The 15965-nt window shown below is 39.5% G+C and overlaps 1 protein-coding gene across 7 annotated transcripts in view; it reads left to right on the top strand.

Moving 5' to 3' along the window:
• Positions 1 to 15965, top strand: part of LOC127567540 (septin-11) — a 70206-nt gene that overhangs the window by 46889 nt on the left and 7352 nt on the right. For 6 of the 7 annotated variants that reach the window (XR_007955902.1, XM_052010555.1, XM_052010554.1 and 3 more), the window contains exons 7-9: positions 1884 to 2052; positions 2807 to 2939; positions 3973 to 4151. Coding sequence is in view for 6 of the 7 variants with exons in the window: in XM_052010555.1 (XP_051866515.1) it covers positions 1884 to 2052; positions 2807 to 2939; positions 3973 to 4151 (481 nt within the window). In the remaining variant the exon portion in view is untranslated. Of the gene's footprint in view, positions 1 to 1883; positions 2053 to 2806; positions 2940 to 3972; positions 4152 to 8907; positions 8954 to 15965 lie in introns of those variants that run through there. The other variant, XM_052010557.1, reaches the window with a different exon arrangement.

Here is a 15965-nt window from a genome sequence, read left to right as displayed (position 1 = left end):
GTGTTGATTTCTTTCAGGATAATCCTTGGGTAGCTTCAAATTACAGCAGTAAAGCACCTAGGAATTTAAAAAATTTGTTTTGCGAAACCCAAGTGGGAAGAGATCTGGTATATTTCAGCATGTGCCTAATTGTAGAAATATTTTGTTTGTTTTGTGAAAAAAGAATTTGAAAAGTATTACCCTATTTATCCATGCATGGACCAGCTGCATAAATGCCATGTCTACAAAAAGCAGGTCAGAAACTGGGTGTCTTTCAGTGAATGAGCACCCCCCCACCCCCCACCACACACACACACACACACACACACACACACACACACACACACACACACACACACACACACACACAGTATTTCAATAATATGTAAGCCACAAGTCAGGAAGGAGTGTGATGGAATATTCTTCACTCGCCTGGTTTAGTACAGTTTGACATCATCCAGGTCATAGCAGCTTGTTTGATTGGCACCCCATATGCCACCTAAAACATCCACTGCACCACCAGCACATTGTGTCTGCATTGTGTGCAGAGAATAATTTTCTTGCCTGGGTCACTTCAACACCTCCCAAGCCTGATTGCTAAGTACAAGTGCAGCAGGCGTTAAGGGAACACACCATCTGCAGATTCCCCTTTGAATCACAAACCATGAAAATTAAAAGAAAGCTGTAGATGCCAGAAAACTGAAATAAAAACAGAAAAGGCTAGAAACATTCAGCAGGTCAGAAAACATTTGTGGAAAGAGAAACAGAGTTAACACATCAGGTCTAAGACCTTTTGTCACACTGCTGAGTTTTTTTTTGAGTGTTTTCTGTTTTTTAAGTCACACATCATCCTGTCTTGGAAAAGGAATGACAATATATTTTCTTGTCGCTATCTAAAACCTGAAACTTCCTACTCAAAGCCACTCAAGGACTATGAACACCAAAAGGACTGCAAATGGTTCAAAGTGGTGGCTCAGCACTGCCACCTTAAGGACAGTAAATGGATAAATGTAGGGAAAAAAAGGCTTCATCTGAGATCTGATCCCATCAGTTGTGTGTAGACTATCTGTTAAGATGCTGTAATGCCCAAACATAACATACTCCCCTCTGCCTCCCTTCCATGAAGTTTGTGGACTAGTACTATAAAGGTTCTTAACAAGGTACATGAAATAGATTCAGAGTTGTACAGCATAGAAACAGGCTCTTGGGCCAACCTGTTTGCCCATCTACACTAATTACATCTGTCCACATTAGGACCATATCCTTCTATGCTTTGCCTGTTTAAGTGTCTGTCTAAATGCCTCTTAATGATGGTAATTGTATCTGATTCCACCTCTGGCAGTACCTTCCAGATAGCAACCACTCTGTGTGTCTGTGTTTTTGAAAAAAAACTTGCCCTTCAGATCCCCTTTTTAAAAACTCCTTCCTTTTACCTTAAACCTATACCCTCTTATTTTTGACAGCTCCACCATTGGGGGAAAGAAGAGTTTTGACTATCTACCCTATCTATGCCTCTTCTATCAGATCATCCCTTCGTTCCCTGGAAAACAAGCCCTGCATATCCATTTCCCCTCTACACCTAAAGTCCTCCAATCCAGGGAACATTCTGGTGAATCTCCTCTGCCCTCCCTCCAATGCAGTCGCATCCTATAGTTTGACCAGACCTGCACACAATACTCCCAAACTTGGCCTAACCACTGTTTTGTAAAGTTGCAACGTAACACCCTAACTCTTGTATGCCATGTCCTGAGCTATGCTAATAGTTTCCTGCAGTCTGGGCTTCATTGATTTATGCAACATGTAGAATTGATGTGCGTTAGAAATTGTTGTAAGAGAATAGTTGCTGCCAAAACAAATGCCTTATTTTCTTCCTTTCTATTTGGGGAAATATAACTTCTTTATAGTGGAAAATGAAAACCACTGTGACTTTGTGAAGCTCCGTGAAATGTTGATTCGTGTAAACATGGAGGATCTGAGGGAGCAGACACATGCACGTCATTATGAACTGTACAGACGATGTAAGCTGGAGGAAATGGGATTTAAAGACACTGATCCCGACAGCAAACCATTCAGGTACAGAACTAGTAGATCTAATTGTTGAGGTTTGATACTTCAAGCATGAAATCATGTAGTATAATAGCAAGGCATTTGATGATAGTTTTTAGGAAGAACATATGTTAGTTTATATATATACACCAGTGAACTAGAATAACTTCAGATAAGAGCTTTAAATTTGTTGATTACTGGGTAAATAATTAATTTTAAACTGTCCAACTAATATAATAACAAGGAAAGTCCTGTGCTGAATCAGTGTATTTACATGGTATGATGCAAAGGGTAGTGCATCGCCTTCAGAATCCCTGTATAAGAGAGGTACATAATTTGATTCTGATCCTATCTGTGTATATGTGTGCGTGCATATATTTTACATGGTCATATTCATAATAAAGTTATCAGTTAAAGCTTTTTGCCTTGGAGCAGAGTGGTAGTGACATTGTTGCTGTCTTTAGTAAATCCAAATCTGTTTATCAGTTAGATATTTGAGTACAATCCAAATTATTTGTTAATGCACTCTGTGTCTGCAGTGACCATCTGATTTTTTTTTAAAATGCATTTCTGTACTCCTCATTTTAACAACTGTGGTATGTATTAAATTTGGTTACAAAGGCTCTTCATCTTCATGATGGATAATAACTGTATTTAAAATCCCAAGCATGGGATGAGTCAAGCAAAATACTTTGTAGATTTCCTTGAAGAACATGGATGCATGTTTGGTGTAGAATTGAGATTTAAGTCCCTTTTTTAATTGCTTGTGTTTGTGTTGAAGTCTGCAGGAGACCTATGAGGCAAAGAGAAATGAATTCTTAACTGAGCTACAGAAAAAGGAGGAAGAGATGAGACAAATGTTCGTCATGAGGGTAAAAGAGAAGGAGTCTGAGCTAAAGGAGGCCGAGAAAGAGGTATAACTGTACCTGATGAATTACATGTTAACATGAAGTCGTAGAGCACAAAAACAGCCCATTTGATCCACCAAGTCTGCACTGACCAACAAGCAGCCATTTACATTAATCCTACACGAATCTCATATTATTCTCCCCATTTTCGTATCAACTCCCCAGATTCTATTACTGACACATCAGGGGCCATTTACAAAGGCTAACCCATATATTTTTGGGATGTGGAGGAAAATAGGATACTTGGAGGATATCCAAAGGGTCACAATGCAAACTTCACCTCAGCGGCATTGGAGGTTGGGATTACTGGAGCTGCAAGCAGTAGCTCTACTAATTCTGCCACTGTGAGGGTCTGGATGCACTATGCCATAAGCCCTCTCGATCCAGGATGTTTGTGCTCCATCTCCTGGAATTGAGGTGGTCCAGTAGCAGAATGGGAGGGTAGATTACTGAGATCAGACCTCTGCTTATTCCCAACTTCCACATTGCAAAGGGAAGGTGCGGAGGTTTGGGCGAGCTGACCTGCACACAGCAGTTCCCTAAGGAATGACCAGCTAAAAATCAATCTTCAAACCCTTTAGCTGGGAAGTTGTCTTTTCAAAACAAAAATACACATGAACAATTGTGGCAGTACTAAGTTTATTAAATATTCTTGTTGCCATGAGCTCAAAATGTTGAAAGTCAATCAAGTAGAGGTCTGGTGAGAGAGTGGTGACAGGTTTCGTTCCCTTAAGGGCACAAGTGATCCAGTTGTTTTTTTCCCCACAACAATTGGGCAGTTTTTATATTGAGTTTCTTTTTTGTGCTATAGTAGCCCTGTAAGTTACTGAATTTTAGCTTTGGTTTTGCAATTTGTCATGATGAGACTTGAATCCTCACGTCTGGGTTGCTGGTCTACATCACTTCACATTTAATCTCAGTCCATTCCTTGTTTATGTTTTACTGTAACTTCCTTGTGGATTTTCTATTCACTTTGCTGTGCATATGAAGCAGATCTGCATTTGAACTTTGAACCATGTGATTTATTTACTATCCACAGCTTCATGAGAAGTTTGATCACCTGAAGAAGACTCATCAGGATGAGAAGAAGAAACTTGAGGATAAGAAGAAGGATCTGGAGGATGAAATGAATGCTTTCAACAAAAGGAAAGCAGCAACTCAGTTGCTTCAATCACAGGCTCAGCAAGCTTCCCAGACAACCAAAAAGGACAAGAAAAAGTATGTCAATTTTCAATGTATTTATAAACTTCTGTTTTATCTTTGCATCTTACTGCAAAGATCTCCTAAACTGACGTGAAAGCTCAGGAGGAAGAGTGGGGTGAGGGCAAGGGTGGGAGTGGAAGCAAAGCAAAACTTACCTATCAAATGGCTAGCAGCAGTACTAGTTACTCATGAGAGAATTGTGTTAACCCTTTTCCCTTGAGTAGATATTATGTTTTTTGACTATACCTTGTTAGATAAGACAAGGCCAGATAACCCAGAAATGTCCCCATATAGATTATTACAATTTCCTTGAAGTTGTTATCCAAAAATAAGGTTCATTTCTAGATGGTAAATATCCAACATCTTAACAGGAGCTGGACAGAATGTGAACTTGCTGCAGAGATTTAATTGTGTCTGTTCCCTTCTTTAAGGTTTGGGTAGTTCTAAAGAACTAAAAATTAAGTTTGAGCTGTAAAAGAAATAGTGGAATTAATTTTACTCCGTACAATGAGGTGTTTGAAATGTAAGAATGCTGGTCTTGTGACGCTGCATGATTTGTTGGGCTGGTTTTTACAGTGTCTCCCTGGTCCTGAAGAGTTTTTTCAGGGAAGTATTGTACTCTGATACCAGTTTTGTCATCATCAAATTCTTTCTGCAGTTGGCTTAAACTTGGATCATAAGGAATTGGGTCAAAAACCAAATTGAAATTGACTAGGTGTGAAGGATGACTTTCTCCACATTTTTAAGGTTTGAGTTTCCACATAGAGTCCTAGAGCATGGATACAGGCCCTTCGGCCCAATGAGTTCATGCCAACCATGGTGCCCACCCATTTAGTCCCAATTTCCTGCATTCAGCCCGTATCCCTCTGAGCCTTGCCCCTCCATGTACTTATTCAAGTACTACTAATATGATACTATTGTACCTGCCTCAACCACTTCATCCGGCAGCTCATTCCATATACTCACCACCCTCTGCATGGAAGAAGTTACTCCTCAAGTCCCTTTTAAATCTTTCCTCTCTCACCCTAAATCTATGCCCCCTTGTTTTGGACCCTGGGGAAAACACTGTAACCATCCACCTTATCTAAGCCTCTCATGATTTTATACACCTCTATAAGGTCACCACCCTCCCCCCTGCCCCCCCCCCCCATTCTCCTAAGTTCCAAGGAATAAAGACGTAGCCTGACCAACCTCTCACTATGACTCAGGCCTTGTAGTCCCGGCAACATCCACGTAAATCTTTTCTGCACTCTTTCCAGTTTAACCACGTCTTTCCTATAACACGGTGACCAAAACTGTGCACAGTACTCCAAGTGTGGCCTCACCAATGACTTGTACAACTGCAACATAATGTCCCAACTCCTATATTCAGTGCCCTGACTGATGAAGGCCAGCGTGCTAAACGCCTTTTTCACCACCCTGTCTACCTGTGATGTTTTCGACGAACTATGCACTTGTGCTCCTCGGTCCATCTGTTCCATTATACTCCCTAGTGCCCGACAACTCATAGTATAAGTCCTACGCTGGTCTGACTTTCCTAAATGCATCACCTCACACTTTATCTGTATTGAAATCTATTTGCCACTCCTCAGCCCACTTTCCTAGCTAATCAAGATCCCCCATAATCTACGATAACCTTCCTCACTATCAACGGCACTTTCTAATTTTGAGTCATCTGCAAACTTACTGATCAAGTCTTGTGCATTCGCATACAAATCATTTATACAAATAACAAGGGTCCAAGCACTGACCACTAGTCATCAGTCTCCATTCCAAGAAACTACCCTCAACCACCATTCTCTGCTTCCTACCTCCAAGCCAATTTTGAATCCTCCTAACTAGCTCTCCCTAGACTCCCTGGGACCCTAATCTTCCAGACCAGCCTACCATACAGAACCACGTCGAAGGCCTTGCTATAGTCCAAATAGACGACATCCACTGCCCTACCCTCATCTGCCTTTTAAGTTATCTCTTCAAAAAAAAACTCCTAAAAGGTTTGTCAAGCATGACTTTCCACACACAAAGCCATGCTAATTTCTCCTAATTAGACACTGTCCATCCAAATGCTGGTAGATCCTGTCCCTCAGAATTCCCTTCAGTAACTTCCCGCCACTGGTGTCAGGCTGACCGGCCTGTAGTTCCCTGGCCTGTCCTTGCTACCCTTAAAGAACAGAACAACATTAGCCACCTTCCAGTCTTCGGGAACTTCATGAGTGGCTGACGATGAAGCAAATATCTCCACAAGGGCCTCCCAATTTCTCCTCTAGCCTCCCACAAGGTCCGAGGATGCACTTGATCAGGTCCTGGGAATTTATCCATCTTAATGTGGTGTAAGGCTGCAAATATCTCCTCGCTGGTAATATGAATGTTCTCCAAAACACCTCCACTTGTTTCCTTTATCTCTTGGATTTTCTCCTCAGTAAACAGAGGAGAAATATTTGTTTAAAAATCCCACCCATCTCTTGCAGCTCAAGACACAGGTTGCCCTGCTGATCTCTAAGGGGACCAACTCTCTCCCTAGCCACCCTTTAACTCTTATATCTATAGAACCTCTTGGGATTTTCCTTAACCTTACCTGCCAGATCCATCTCATACCCTCCTGATTTCCCTCTTAAGGGTATTCTTAATCTTTTTATAGTCATCAAGGGATTCACTCATCCCTGACCTCCTAAACCCAATGTATGCTTCCTTCTTTTTCTTGACCAGAGCCTCAATATCTCTCATCAGCCAAGGTTCCCTAAACTTGCCAGGTTTATCTTTCACCCTAACAGGAACATGCTGCTCCTGGACTCTTGATAGCACAATCTTAAAAGCCTCCCACTTGCTATTCATTCCTTTCTCTTCAAGCAGGCTCACCCAATTGACCTCTACTAGATCCTGCCTAATTTCCCCAAAATTAGCCCTGCTCCAGTTTAGTACCCCAACTTGTGGACCTGTCCTATCCTTTTCCATCACTATCTTAAAACTCATAGAATTATGGTCACTAGAGCCAAAGTGCTCCCTGACTGTGACCAGTTACCTGCCCTGCCTCGTTCCCCAAGTCCAGTATTGCACCCTCCAGAGTAGGGCCCTCTATATATTGACTCAGGAAACTTTCACAAATTCTACCCCATCCACGCCGTTAATACTCTGGGTAGTCTAGTCAATACCGGGAAAATTAAGATGTCCCACTAATACAACCCTATTATTCTTGCAACTCTGAGCAATTTCACTACACACCTGCTCCTCAAGTTCCTGCTGACTATTAGGGGGTGACCCTCCCCTTCTTGTTTCTGTGTTCTACCCATGTGGCCTCACTGGAAGATCCCCCAAGAATGCTGTCTCTAAGTACTGCTGTTATGTCCTCCCTTATCAAAAAAGCAACTCCCCCTCCTCACTTTACCTGTACCTCTGTCACGCCTGTAGCATCTGTATCCTGGAACACTGAGCTGCCAGTCCAGCCCTTCTCTCAGCCGTGTTTCTGTTATGGCTATAACATCCCTATCCTGAGAGCCACTGAAAAGCTAGAACTTCTGTTTGAATTCCCATAAAACAAGGCTTTTTTTGTGTGTGTTATTGCATTCATTTATAGCAAATTAGCAGTCTATTTACAACACCCAATTTCTCTTGTAAAATAGACCTATGATTCTCTATTGTCTGTTTAACACTGAATAAAATTGGATTGTGCTTATTCTGCTCTGCAGTTTGCATTCTCTGCCCCTGCTACTGCAATAATCACACCTTTCTGGGCCTGCAGAGCCATGGAAGTCAACTTCCAAGCCTCGCTACATCCATGAAGCAAAGGTCGAGTACCCAGACCACTCTGATGACCTTTCAACTTGGATCACTTTTGCCAAAAAGCCTTTAAGGACTATTCTTGTCCCTTATGAAAACAATTCAAAAGTATTGAAGTACAGGTAGTTCTGCTATAACGCGATTGTTGTATTCCTAAGAAACTCGTGTTATAGAAAATAGCATGATAAAAACAATTGCAAGAGTTTCAGACTCAAAATAACGAAGTTATTTTTCACACATGGTTTTCAAAAAGAGGTTTTTAATAGCTATGTTTATTTTGTTACTGCAAGCTAAGCATACTGAAGGGTGTATATTGCATTGTTTAATAGAGTATGGTTGCACAAGTATCATTGGAAGTGATTGCTTGTTAATTTCCAATGGCCTCCTGTGGTGAAACGAACAGCCTGTGTTAAGAGACAATGGTGTCTGGTTGCTGCTGGGAGGTTGCATGTCAACAGGATTTTTTTTTGCCAAGACTTATTTTTTTCTCTCTGCTTGTTAATTTCCAAAGTAACTTTTAAGTGGTTCTCTAGTTCCTGATTTGAAATCGGTTTATAACCAGTTCAGCCTGCTTAATACAAATGGTGTTCCCTCATTCACCAACTGCGTTATATCCATTATGGAAATATGCATTATAGCAAAACTACCTGTTATGCAATGATTCCCCAAGGAATTGGGAGCTACCAAGCAGCTCATTAACTGATCTGACAATTTTTATCATTTATAAACGTGAAAATGTAGTTTAGTGAATAATGAGCAGAGAGTGGAGACCTACACGGCCCTTGAGGTGATGCCAAATTACTTGATCCTCAAAACAGTTTTTCATTCCTGAATTGTTGAATGGTTTTACCATCCGTTATTACCACTGAATTTGTATAGTTTTCATTCATTGAGCTCTATTTGACTTGGTTTATTTCTACAATAACTTTACTGCAAAACTTTTTTTAGTTTCATTTTTATCTGCTTGCCCTTCTCTAAGTGGACTATATGTTCAAAGTTGATAGGTGAATGATAGCCACCAGGGGACACGCATTAACAACCAGGTACAGTTTGCCTTTCTCCTTCTTTTGTTTTTAGCTGAACTGATGTGGGCTGTGTGTATAACTGTTGGGGGAACTGGATGAGCTTCATGCAAAAGGTTATTGCCCCAGTGCTACAGAAACACACTTTTATTGTTTACAGGAGTAGTCTTGATTGTCTTGCCATTTGAATTGTGAACTTGCTACACACAAACCTGCACCATATTGAGATGTTTTTATAATTCCACTTGAGTTGCTTGAAGGCTTACTGGACGAGTGCAGTCCTTAAGAATGGCAATGAGTGTTGCAAAGCCAAGTAGTGTAGTCATTCAATCCATTAGTGCTCTTAAGTTATGAAGTCTCATCCAGTATAGAACTAAAGCATATATAGATATTGGGTAAGGACTAGGTTGGACTTAGCACTCCATTACTGTTGGTATTCTAGGTCCTGTGAGGTGAGATGACTTGCCTTGCTGCAGTGTCTTTGGACACTGTCAACTGCTTGGTTTACAACTCAGTGTCAGAATTCTGAGGTGTGCACACTTGTGATGTATCAGCATTGTGAACACCGGAAACTGATTCGCTACTTCTGCATTCTATATTTCTGCAATACTTGGTTATACCTCTGGATGTGAAAACCTTTTCAAATAGCTGTTTCAAATTCCACATTTGCTCCTTCAATTTTCTTGTTAATCCTGGCTGACTCTCCACTGCAGGGTGTTACACTGTTGGCTCAGATAATAGGCAGAGGTGCTGTCAGGTGGATAGAGAAGATTCTGTGGTATTATTCAAAGCCGAACAGGGAAATTATCTCAAATGTCCTAGCCTGTACTTCGGGATAGTAGATGCAATCCTTCTAGGCTGAATGCAACCATAATGAAGTGTTAACTTTAACTAACCACCTAATTAAATTAAAAATTGCACTGAATGAATGGTTATGGTGTCCTAAGCAATGGAAGCCTAGTTTGTGGATTCTGTTCTCATCCTACCCATAAGATACCCAGAGATGAATGTATGACTCCACATAGAAGGCTGACCAAGGAGTTCCATACCTGAAAAACAATTCCTTTTATCTCAAGGAGCCTAGAATATAAAGATCAACGTTCTGTTAAAATGTTTCATGCTTATCCATTAACTTTGAGTAATTTGCGCACACAGACATCTGAAGTCTTTTCACTGTGCCACAACTTGTAGTTTCTCATCTTTGGAACCAGAATGAAAACCACCTACTTCTCCACATTTGAACTTCCATTTGCCACAATTTTGCCTCTGCTCTTTCAATTTCAGTTTGTAAATTCTTGCTCTCATATACACTATTTGCCATGTCTCCCATAATTCTGCCATCTCTCGATTTCCTGATGTATAAATCTGTTCCATCATCCAAGACATTTAAAATCTGTATAGATAGCATCCAGAGATATCCCATTACATACCAAAAAAGGAGCCCCTAGGGGGTTTTGAAAAAGAGAGATTTTATCGGATATTTTACAGAGTTTGCACTCTCTTAGATCAGTGAGCATTTGTTTGTGCTCAATTGCTGTATCCTAGAAAAGGAACAGAGTACTAATGCAAATTAGGGTCAGAAGGAAAAATTGAGAGAGGTCAGCATAAAAAGAAAACAGTATTAGACTGGATAAAATGACAAGCTCAATGTGCAGCAGTTCCAAAATTATCTGTTGATGAGATAATGAAGAATGTTAATCCAGGTATGGAGATCAAGATGTTGGTGGTTTTGAAACCCAAAACAGGTTAACTTACAAAAATGTTTTAATTAATTTCATTTTAGTTGTATTTGGATTATTAACTATTAGTTATTTAAGCAACTGTTTCCCATAGGAGAGAATAAAATGTCTGAGGATGTTTGGGATTTCAGTTAGTTTAATCTTTTAGCTGTTTAATGTGTAAATGCTTCTATGATGTTTATACATTCAAAATTCCTAATTTCCTAAAAGTAATTTCTCTGTTCATTATTCTAATACTCCTGTTAAGCTGATATGTTTTGAGGGCCAATGAAAAGAAATAACTTAGCAACTCTGTTTTGTCTCCAACCAGAATGTTCCTCTCCACTGCTCTATCCTGTTCTTAAATGACTGATGGACTCTTCCTTTAATATTCTGCCTTTAGATAAATGTCATCAAAAATTTCTTATGACTGTTGTTTTTGCTACATGTGTTATTAGAAGAGGGTTCTTTGTGATCATTCTGTTGGGGTGGTGTATTCCCTGTGTGTTTGATCTTCCTTTTCTACAGAGCTTTAAATTTTTTTGAAGGTTGTATTGTTTTTGTTTTGAATTTGTGGGGAAAATAAGACTGTCAAATAGATGTTTCAGAGAGGTGCTGGAATTGAGGCTCGTTTCTAGTTTGGATTGTTTATCCATACAGAATCAAATTAGTTTCAGTACAATGCTCAAGATGGTCATTCAACACAGCCCTCATCTTAATTAGGGTCAGAAGGAAGATTTGAAAGCGGCTAGCAAAAGTTATTTGAGAGTGGGTGGGGCAGATGACTAGCTTCAATTGTGACATTTCCAAAAGTTAAGTATTGGCTAAATAATAATGAAAAATGTTAATCCAGGTACAGAAACCATGCTTCATAGTTTTGCATATCACATTTCCTTGCCATGCTGATAGAAAAAAGGATGCGCTTGCATAGCTACAGTTTGTGGGAATGCCTTTGCCATGTATCTTTTTAAATATTTTGTTTTTTGGTGATGCCAGTGTTATTGGTTGTATTGAAACTTTTTAAATGGTGCAAGAAAATGTATTGACTATTGCTGAACAGTAGCTAATTAGAGTTACTGAATATGAATTCTATCAGTAATCACAAAACGTGGTCAACTGAATAGGATGTAATGAAAAAGGTTTTCATTCTCCACTTGTAATTGTTAAATTAAGGGTTGAAATGTTATTCAGGGGAAAATTGAAATGATTTTTGAAGAACTTTAGGGTTAACTAGTATGAAACCTGGAATATATCGTTAGGACAGGAATATCAGGAAATAAATTTTCTGGGTGCAGTTGCTAATGTTTATAGCTAATGACATTAAGATAAAATGAAGAATTATCTGTATACTTTCCATTCTTAGAGCATTTTTTTGTTGATTTGGCAACACAATGCAATCCTTTCACAAAGTTCCCACAAGGGAAAAGCCTGTGAGAGGGAAAAATGGTATTTCCTGTTGTTAGTATAGTGGGGTAATAGTGCATAAGAATGGTATGCAGCAACTGTGGATGATTCTCCAGCAATGTGTGCTTAACAGATTTGACATGTCAATGTATCTTGTGACTTGAACAATCACACTGTTGTTTTTGCCGTTTTAGTTGCTTGTTGATTTAACATAGCATTAATGATTTGAGGATTGTTAGAATTGTATGGCTTGCACTGCATTGAAGTAGCACATCTTTCAAGTATGTTCTGTTGCATGTTTCCACCTGTGTATGTCAACACGTCAATATAAATTAGTGTTGCAATGTATACTTGGATCTTTTAGCATCCTAACCTTGTGCGATATTGTGTTTAAGATCGATGTTTGGTCACTGAAATAATATGACAAAATTTGAGGACAATCAAGGTACAAAAACATTTTGCTCTGTCTGCCCTAGAGTTGAAAAGCAAGTTACTAAGATTAAAAATTCATGCTCAGGGTGCTCAGTTATTTCGCAAAATGTCTCTCTCACTCTTAAAGCTTCTGGTGTTCTGATATTCAATTGCCCCACTGGACACTTCCTTTTGAACCCTTTTTCACCCAGTATGGAATAGTCATTTCAGATCTGTGTACTCCTGTTTGCCATGTCAATTTTAGGATGGCTGGAAGCAATTTTGAATGGTTCAACTATTCAGTATCCTTGAGGAATTTGAATATCCCAATTAGATGCCTTCTGTTTTCTTTCATATGAATATGTACAGTTTCTTGCAGCCAGATATCATACAAGTATTTCTTGCATTTTTTTAATGCTTTAATATCCTTACTATAATGTGGTAAGCAGAACTGCACATAGCTCTCTGGGTCTGCTCTATGAACCATGGCACTGTATAAACTGGTTGTCACATCCTATAATTTGTGTTCTATTACCTTATACAATGCAAGATTATTTTTATAACTTATGCACACTCTGGACATTGCTTCAGTGATCTGACCACAAATATAGTCCCTTTTATGGTGCTGCATCCTATTGACTAATAATTTGCAGTCCATTCTTTAGTCTGCTATCCTGGATTCATAACCTGCTCTCGCTGATAATTGAAGTTCATATTAGCTCTCAACCCAGCCTCCCAATTCATCTAGGTCCCTTTGTACCTCCACTCTGCTCGTGATTGGCTACAGGCCACCCCTCCCCACCTTCTATGTAAAGTTCTGACAATTTTGTGTATATATAGCCACTTCTGAATCATTGATTGGCTTCTCCAAGGATTGGTACTGAGATCTCTGCCATTTGTGCTGCCCGAGTGATCACCATCTGCAGCACATTTATTCTCTGCTTTCGATGGAGCAAGTTTCTGATCCAGTTCATTAACTGTTCAACGAATCCTTGCATTGACGTCCCATGTGGCATTAAATCAAAAGTTTGCTGAGGTCTAGATAGATAATATCCAAGAAGTCCTCCAATTCACAAGTTTCACTACCCCTCACAGTATTTGAAGAGCTCTGACAATAATAGTATTCTCCCTGTAAGGCGGCAGCATCAATTTTTCTACACCACCACCCCCCCCCCCCCCGATGATTTATACTTAATTTTTTTCCATTGCATCCCTCCTCTGAAGAATTCAAACAATTTCCTCATGTTAGAGAGCAGACACACTTCCAGGACAATTGTTTTGCCTATTTTTTTTAATATAGATATTTTGTCACCTTTACAAACTAGATGGAGTAAAAATAAATCAGTCAAAAGATTACAATGCCAACTTGGTTTCAGAATTCTTTCAGTAATCTAGAAGTGGTTTTGGAACCACATTGGTACTTTCAGATAACATGTCCAGGGTATAGATCATTACTGGATATCTTCACTTCTCATGGAGAAAATGGGGAAAGTAACTAATAAGCAATTTTTAAGGACCTGCCAAAAATGGTCATTTATAATTTGGATTGTGATCAAATTGTAGATAATCTGTCAACTTAATTTTCATTTGTCTAATAATTTTCTGCTCATCATAACCAGTCCTGTAAAGGGTTCCAAAAGCACTTATAGATTTTTGAAACCTAGGTTGGAGTTATGGTCTTTTGACTAATCTTTTTCCCCACTCTGTCTAGTTTTGAGTGAACTGATTTAATTCGGATACAAGTGAAAACATTGCAGTTGACCTGGACATCCTGTAACTGGCAAGAGGAAACATCTGCATGGTTGCCACCGGGTTGTTGTCCAGTGAACCTTGTCTGAAAGCCCATTTGCTATCACCTGGTCAGGTGACAATTGGCCTTGGCTATGAAGACCACTCCCAATCAAACAGCCTGCACAATTTGGGCTCTTGAAATGGGAAATGTGTCCAATTGGCTGAGGTGTAATGGGGAAGCAGAGACCTGTGAGATTGCATTAAGGCATCGCTACAAACTGTAAAGCAGCTGCTGCATTAAGAATTTTTCAGTAGGCAATATTTGAAATTTAACAAATGATTGAGCATTTAACTTGTGACTGTGTCATGCCAATGAGCCATGAGTTTCATTGGCCTGTTATAGTATTTTGTGGTCACGTTTGCAGTCCTTTACATTTCAAGGAACTAAATCTACAGGTCTAAATTATCAGCAAAAGTCCTTCAATCCATTAAAGCTGCTCCAGGCTATAAAGTAATTTATGAGTGAGCATCACAAGCCTGGAATGGGGGAGTGCATGGATCACAGGATGCTTGTAAATCTACCAGGATCCAAGGCCTGGGTGGGATGGGAGCAGCATCTAAGCCACTAGTATCCCCTCCTTTGTTTGGGGAGAGAAAGCAATTGAACTGCCCAGTCCCCACCCTGAAGGAGATCCCTGCAGCACCACAGCAGCTGGCAAATCCATCCCCATCCATCCTGCTGGTCACCCAAACACTCATATGTATAGGCTGTCCATTAGTTGGGTTTTCATAACCTGGGGATGACTTCTAACTCTTCAGGAGTCCAAGTCATGTTTTACGATAGCCATCTAACAGGTGGGGCAAACTGTTTTGGAAACTTCATCTGTAAACATAGATCCCGGTTAACATAGATCCTGGATAATGAGAGGAGAGGTCAGGACCTGGAATATCTCCCAAGCACTTTACAATGCTCATGCCTGACTTTATAACACAGAAACGGGACTAGGCCATTCGTCTGCTCTGGCCTTGTTAAATTATGGCTAATTTATATACTTTACCCACCTGACACAGGGTGGGAACGCATTAAAGACCCATCAAAATTTGGGGCCAATTTTATACTTTTCTATTTGTATGATAAATAGTACTGACCTCGACTTTCATTCTTTCAATTTTCTTTCATTTGGTGATTGATGTTTTTATATTGAGTATTAACATTCATAGTTTAACTTCATGCTCTTCTTTATGAACATTTGCCTTACTACATGTACCCTTGCTAATAATGGAATCATTCAAATTTTAATCTGCAGCTGTGTAAAATAATATTCAAGGGGCTAACTTTGTCATTACATGCAATGACTTCTTTTCAGTACCACATATTCTTCTTGGCAACTTCTGTTGTTGAAGTGTGTGGCAATCAAACAATCCCAATACTTCTGAATTTCCACTGACTTATTAAGCTAACTTGTTGTATTTCACATATTAAAGATAAAGGTAATCGGGAGTATAGCACTGAGTTGTTCCTCAAGTGATTCTAAATGTGGGAAAACTTTTTGCATTATATTTTTATACATAAAGAAATCGCTCTTAAAATGCTCTTGCCTGTAAAAGATTCATTTGAAACTGCATGAAGATCATTACATCATTTTGGTTTGGAAATTCAAGGTATTTTGATTAATACAGTAGACATTGTGGGTATTTTGAGTGGCTCTCTTACTTAATGATTTAATTCTTCCATGAATTTGTTAAATGTATAAATTTACCAGCTCAAT

The sequence above is a fragment of the Pristis pectinata genome, chromosome 2, assembly GCF_009764475.1.
Source record: "Pristis pectinata isolate sPriPec2 chromosome 2, sPriPec2.1.pri, whole genome shotgun sequence".
NCBI classification, from domain to species: domain Eukaryota; kingdom Metazoa; phylum Chordata; class Chondrichthyes; order Rhinopristiformes; family Pristidae; genus Pristis; species Pristis pectinata.
Note: the sequence above shows the minus strand (reverse complement) of the source record. Positions and strands in the feature narration are given on the sequence as shown.